The sequence below is a fragment of the Coregonus lavaretus genome (genome assembly GCF_964263955.1).
Source record: "Coregonus lavaretus genome assembly, contig: HAP1_SCAFFOLD_204, whole genome shotgun sequence".
In the NCBI taxonomy this organism is placed as follows: Eukaryota; Metazoa; Chordata; class Actinopteri; order Salmoniformes; family Salmonidae; genus Coregonus; species Coregonus lavaretus.
Window position 1 is genome coordinate 56,342 of NW_028163741.1, and position 7,252 is coordinate 63,593.

At 51.0% G+C, this 7,252-nt stretch overlaps 1 protein-coding gene across 1 annotated transcript; it reads left to right on the forward strand.

The window, feature by feature from the left end:
- The first annotated feature begins 2,990 nt into the window (after positions 1-2,990).
- Positions 2,991-6,671, forward strand: LOC311117818 (uncharacterized protein). Its single transcript, XM_084192725.1, has 4 exons — positions 2,991-4,227; positions 4,456-4,487; positions 4,579-4,680; positions 4,950-6,671. Exons 1-3 carry the CDS (start codon positions 3,056-3,058, stop codon positions 4,584-4,586), a joined length of 1,212 nt encoding a protein of 403 aa, XP_084048851.1. The 5' UTR covers positions 2,991-3,055; the 3' UTR covers positions 4,587-4,680; positions 4,950-6,671.
- The last annotated feature ends 581 nt before the right edge of the window (positions 6,672-7,252 follow it).

Sequence of the window (7,252 nt, forward strand, 5' to 3'; positions counted from 1 at the left end):
ACGATCCCCCTATCCCTGTTGGTCCTCATGTCAGTCCCTTTCAGACGATCCCCCTATCCCTGTTGGTCCTCATGGCAGTCCCTTTCAGACGATCCCCCTATCCCTGTTGGTCCTCATGTCAGTCCCTTTCAGACGATCCCCCTATCCCTGTTGGTCCTCATGGCAGTCCCTTTAAGACGATCCCCCTATCCCTGTTGGTCCTCATGTCAGTCCCTTTCAGACGATCCCCCTATCCCTGTTGGTCCTCATGTCAGTCCCTTTCAGACGATCCCCCTATCCCTGTTGGTCCTCATGTCAGTCCCTTTCAGACGATCCCCCTATCCCTGTTGGTCCTCATGTCAGTCCCTTTCAGACGATCCCCCTATCCCTGTTGGTCCTCATGGCAGTCCCTTTCAGACGATCCCCCTATCCCTGTTGGTCCTCATGTCAGTCCCTTTCAGACGATCCCCCTATCCCTGTTGGTCCTCATGTCAGTCCCTTTCAGACGATCCCCCTATCCCTGTTGGTCCTCATGGCAGTCCCTTTCAGACGATCCCTCTATCCCTGTTGGTCCTCATGGCAGTCCCTTTCAGACGATCCCTCTATCCCTGTTGGTCCTCATGGCAGTCCCTTTCAGACGATCCCTCTATCCCTGTTGGTCCTCATGGCAGTCCCTTTCAGACGATCCCTCTATCCCTGTTGGTCCTCATGTCAGTCCCTTTCAGACGATCCCCCTATCCCTGTTGGTCCTCATGGCAGTCCCTTTAAGACGATCCCCCTATCCCTGTTGGTCCTCATGTCAGTCCCTTTCAGACGATCCCCCTATCCCTGTTGGTCCTCATGTCAGTCCCTTTCAGACGATCCCCCTATCCCTGTTGGTCCTCATGTCAGTCCCTTTCAGACGATCCCCCTATCCCTGTTGGTCCTCATGTCAGTCCCTTTCAGACGATCCCCCTATCCCTGTTGGTCCTCATGGCAGTCCCTTTCAGACGATCCCCCTATCCCTGTTGGTCCTCATGTCAGTCCCTTTCAGACGATCCCCCTATCCCTGTTGGTCCTCATGTCAGTCCCTTTCAGACGATCCCCCTATCCCTGTTGGTCCTCATGGCAGTCCCTTTCAGACGATCCCCCTATCCCTGTTGGTCCTCATGGCAGTCCCTTTCAGACGATCCCTCTATCCCTGTTGGTCCTCATGGCAGTCCCTTTCAGACGATCCCTCTATCCCTGTTGGTCCTCATGGCAGTCCCTTTCAGACGATCCCTCTATCCCTGTTGGTCCTCATGGCAGTCCCTTTCAGACGATCCCTCTATCCCTGTTGGTCCTCATGGAAGTCCCTTTCAGACGATCCCCCTATCCCTGTTGGTCCTCATGTCAGTCCCTTTCAGACGATCCCTCTATCCCTGTTGGTCCTCATGGCAGTCCCTTTCAGACGATCCCCCTATCCCTGTTGTTCCTCATGTCAGTCCCTTTCAGACGATCCCTCTATCCCTGTTGGTCCTCATGTCAGTCCCTTTCAGACGATCCCTCTATCCCTGTTGGTCCTCATGTCAGTCCCTTTCAGACGATCCCCCTATCACTGTTGGTCCTCATGTCAGTCCCTTTCAGACGATCCCCCTATCCCTGTTGGTCCTCATGTCAGTCCCTTTCAGACGATCCCTCTATCCCTGTTGGTCCTCATGTCAGTCCCTTTCAGACGGTCCCTCTATCCCTGTTGGTCCTCATGTCAGTCCCTTTCAGACGATCCCTCTATCCCTGTTGGTCCTCATGTCAGTCCCTTTCAGACGATCCCTCTATCCCTGTTGGTCCTCATGGCAGTCCCTTTCAGACGATCCCCCTATCCCTGTTGGTCCTCATGTCAGTCCCTTTCAGACGATCCCCCTATCCCTGTTGGTCCTCATGTCAGTCCCTTTCAGACGATCCCTCTATCACGGTTGGTCCTCATGTCAGTCCCTTTCAGACGATCCCTCTATCCCTGTTGGTCCTCATGTCAGTCCCTTTCAGACGATCCCTCTATCCCTGTTGGTCCTCATGTCAGTCCCTTTCAGACGATCCCCCTATCCCTGTTGGTCCTCATGTCAGTCCCTTTCAGACGATCCCTCTATCCCTGTTGGTCCTCATGTCAGTCCCTTTCAGACGATCCCTCTATCCCTGTTGGTCCTCATGTCAGTCCCTTTCAGACGATCCCTCTATCCCTGTTGGTCCTCATGTCAGTCCCTTTCAGACGATCCCCCTATCCCTGTTGGTCCTCACGTCAGTCCCTTTCAGACGATCCCTCTATCCCTGTTGGTCCTCACGTCAGTCCCTTTCAGACGATCCCCCTATCCCTGTTGGTCCTCATGTCAGTCCCTTTCAGACGATCCCTCTATCCCTGTTGGTCCTCATGTCAGTCCCTTTCAGACGATCCCCCTATCACTGTTGGTCCTCATGTCAGTCCCTTTCAGACGATCCCCCTATCACTGTTGGTCCTCATGTCAGTCCCTTTCAGACGATCCCTCTATCCCTGTTGGTCCTCATGTCAGTCCCTTTCAGACGATCCCCCTATCCCTGTTGGTCCTCCTCAGTGACCTCACGGCTGAGGGTTTTAACTTTCCTCTTGAGAATTAGAATCAGAAGTACAGTTGTATAGATCATCGCAATACATTTACATTTTAGTCATTTATCAGACGCTCTTATCCAGAGCGACTTACAGGAGCAATTAGGGTTAAGTGCCTTGCTTAAGGGCACATCGACAGATTGTTCACCTAGTCGGCTCGGGGATTAGAACCAGCGACCTTTCGGTTATTGGCACAACGCTCTTACCCACTAAGCTACCTGCCTGTTCAGGCAAATAGTACCCTAGACTGTCCTGATCATCTAGTTGAGCATTCCAGATAATTCCTCCATCCCAGCAGAAATTTCCCATCCACATAGTAGTCTGTGGCTTATGGTATATTAATATAGATATTATAATTTTAGTAATCAACTTAGCTAGTAAAAGTACTGTATATATTTTATTGTGTCTTTTCAGATGGGGCAAAACGGAAACCCAGTGACAACACTCGGGTCTGTAGCTGCCATTTTCCGATGGGAAAGAGAAATGTCTCTGTATTTACCAGGAAAGGTAGCTCATCCACCGTGGCAGGAAGATCCATCCACCATGGCAGGAAGATCCATCCACCATGGCAGGAAGATCCATCCACCATGGCAGGAAGATCCATCCACCATGGCAGGAAGATCCATCCACCATGGCAGGAAGATCCATCCACCGTGGCAGGAAGATCCATCCACCGTGGCAGGAAGATCCATCCACCGTGGCAGGAAGATCCATCCACCGTGGCAGGAAGATCCATCCACCGTGGCAGGAAGATCCATCCACCGTGGCAGGAAGATCCATCCACCGTGGCAGGAAGATCCATCCACCGTGGCAGGAAGATCCATCCACCGTGGCAGGAAGATCCATCCACCATGGCAGGAAGATCCATCCACCATGGCAGGAAGATCCATCCACCATGGCAGGAAGATCCATCCACCATGGCAGGAAGATCCATCCACCATGGCAGGAAGATCCATCCACCATGGCAGGAAGATCCATCCACCATGGCAGGAAGATCCATCCACCATGGCAGGAAGATCCATCCACCATGGCAGGAAGATCCATCCACCATGGCAGGAAGATCCATCCACCATGGCAGGGAGATCCATCCACCATGGCAGGGAGATCCATCCACCATGGCAGGAAGATCCATCCACCATGGCAGGAAGATCCATCCACCATGGCAGGAAGATCCATCCACCATGGCAGGGAGATCCATCCACCATGGCAGGAAGATCCATCCACCATGGCAGGAAGATCCATCCACCATGGCAGGAAGATCCATCCACCATGGCAGGGAGATCCATCCACCATGGCAGGAAGATCCATCCACCATGGCAGGAAGATCCATCCACCATGGCAGGGAGATCCATCCACCATGGCAGTAAGATCCATCCACCATGGCAGGAAGATCCATCCACCATGGCAGGAAGATCCATCCACCATGGCAGGAAGATCCATCCACCATGGCAGGAAGATCCATCCACCATGGCAGGAAGATCCATCCACCATGGCAGGAAGATACATCCACCATGGCAGGAAGATCCATCCACCATGGCAGGAAGATCCATCCACCATGACAGGAGAGGAAGATCCAGACTGTTGATTGGGAAACCAGAACAAACAGTGAGGCTTGAGGATTGGGTGCTGAGGGACCACTTGTCACATTGTCCAAGGTGGGTTTGTGTTATTACATTGACGTCATTTAGCAGACGCTCTTATCCAGAGCGACTTACAGGTGCAATTAGGGTTAAGTGCCTTGCTCAAGGGCACATCGACAGATTTTTTCACCTAGTCGGCTCGGGGATTAGAACCATTGTTATGATAAACAATGCATTTTCTGTCCCGATAAAGACGTTGATACGGCATTGAAAAAGACCCATCACTGTCTCTCTGTTTTCCAGTCCAACAGCAGATCGAGCCTATGGACGGACAGGTCAGTAACTCATCAAATATGGTACAATATTGTGTAAAACATTGAATTTGTAGATGCATCAACATTTTGACTTCATGTCCCCTTTTCCCAGTGCTTTAGACATGAGGCGTGACATGCGGAACATCAGGCTCACCCCACGAGAAGCAGTGCAAGATCAACGTCACCCTCAGCAAGGAGATCTGCTGGAAGTGAGGTACTCTCACTCTGGGGTTAAGACCTAATTTAAACATCACAGATATACATTCCCACTGTGCCCATGATAAAATGCAATGTGAATTGTGTTGTACTACTAAATGAAACTGAGGAGATGCACTCAGACCAGCCTTTGTGATTGAACTTGCGTTAACTACATTACTTTAGTTTGCTGCTTTGAGTGAAACTTGAATGTAATATAACCTATTCTGGGAGCCTAGTGTGTGTGTGTGTGTGTTATATTTGGACCATTGGCTTCCCTGAAAACAGGTACTGACAGGAGGAGCAATATGAGTCGGTCAGAGGTCGTCACGCTGATGGGGATTGTGTTGGAGGCTTTGGTGGTCCACACAACGAAGAAGCAGGTGTCCCTTCCTGTGATGTGTAGCTGACCCTGGACATGGTACCAGTAAGGATGGTCTTCACGGAGGCTGTTAGACCATCCCTCCTTGATATAGAAATCCTTTGACTTCACTGCCTCTTCAATGGTAAGGTCCCTTGCACCATAGGGACACTTGACCTCCACCACTGCTGTGATGCCACCAGACCATCCAGTGAGGCACCCAGGATCCCAGACCCTGTGACCCAAAGCCCTGACTCCTGCACCCAGGATCCCAGACCCTGTGACCCAAAGCCCTGACTCCTGCACCCAGGATCCCAGACCCCGTGACCCAAAGCCCTGACTCCTGCACCCAGGATCCCAGACCCAGTGACCCAAAGCCCTGACTCCTGCACCCAGGATCCCAGACCCTGTGACCCAAAGCCCTGACTCCTGCACCCAGGATCCCAGACCCAGTGACCCAAAGCCCTGACTCCTGCACCCAGGATCCCAGAGCAGCGACGGAGTAACGCGCTGGGCCCTAACCACTGCAGCGACGGAGTAACGCGCTTGGCCCTGACCACTGCTCCATAATTGCAGCGACGGAGTAACGCGCTTGGCCCTGACCACTGCTCCATAATTGCAGCGACGGAGTAACCCACTTGGCCCTGACCACTGCTCCATAATTGCAGCGACGGAGTAACACGCTTGGCCCTGACCACTGCTCCATAATTGCTGTCCGTCAACCTCCCTCTCCTCATGGTGTGCCAGTTGGGGTTGGTGCGCTGTCCAACTGTTGCCTGCTGCTGCTCCACCGACAGCGCCACGCCAGCCAGGATATCTGCCTGCCCCAGGTGCCCTTGCTTTTTAACAAAGTCCGATACTGACAGGGATGACAGGGAGGGTAGTGGTTGTTATGGCTCAGGTTCAAGGAGCCATGCCATTCCACTGAACATGAAGATCCTCCTCTGTGGACTCTCTGGGCAGAGGGTTGTAGTCTTCGGCCGGGTACAGGTCCTCCTCTGTGGGCTCTCGGGACAGAGGGTTGTAGTCTTCGGCCGGGTACAGGTCCTCCACTGTGGACTCTCTGGGCAGAGGGTTGTAGTCTTCGGCCGGGTACAGGTCCTCCTCTGTGGACTCTCTGGGCAGAGGGTTGTAGTTTTCGGCCGGGTACAGGTCCTCCTCTGTGGGCTCTCTGGGCAGAGGGTTGTAGTCTTCGGCCGGGTACAGGTCCACTGACTGCACCTGGTTGGGCCATGGCTGGCTTCCCTCCACTCTCATTCCACATCCGTACGGCCGATATTGTGAACCGCCAAAATAGGCTGCATGGCTACACTGATGAGCTCCATGGAGGCATTCACATGTGGTAGAGAGAATCCCCTGGACACCTATAGAGACCTGCCGAGAGAAAGCATGTTAAGTGCCACATGCCTTTCAATGCATTTGTTGTAAGAAATGTGCTATGTAAATAAAGTTTGATTTGATTGATGACATTACAGCTGTAGAATGTTTAATAAACTGTAATTTTCACATGAGGACAAGTGCAGTTTTTCCATAAATTGATAATTTGGGATTTTATCACTTGACATATCAATCATATAGTGGGAAGAATCCTATGAATCGAGACTGTGTGAATGCATGTACCACTCCGAATAAATAAATACTGTGCCTTTGAAGATTTGTCTCTGGTCATAAAACTACAATACAGGCTGGATGTCTAAATGAAGTCAATTCTGAACGTCAATAGATTTTTAGATTCATTCTCATCAATGACCACATTCTAGAACTGAGTTATCACTCATAGATAGATGTCTGGTATCCGGGGTAATCTGGTTAATGATTTATATAATTGATTAAGTGGCTATTTCCTTGTAGAATGTTGACAGCTACAGAACACATTGAATTGCTAAGATGCTCAAACTTAACTTAATACTCACCGACATACGGATAAACTGTATCCCTCACGCTGGTCCTGACCAAACCGGTAAGTTGTCCCTCACTACAGCGGCACGTCTCCACATGGTCAGACTTAACATTGGGCTTCTCCCCTTTAAATGCTCTGATGTTCATTCTTGAAAAATGCCATAATGTCTGAACTAGACACCAAAGTCAACATACGGTACAAACAATTATCTAGGCTAAGTAAAACTAAATGTTTTTTGATCTACTGCTCTGCTAACTAGCTAGCTAAAGTGTAGTCAATGGCTAGCTAAAACAGAGAAACGGGACATACATTCATGGACTGGGCACAAAA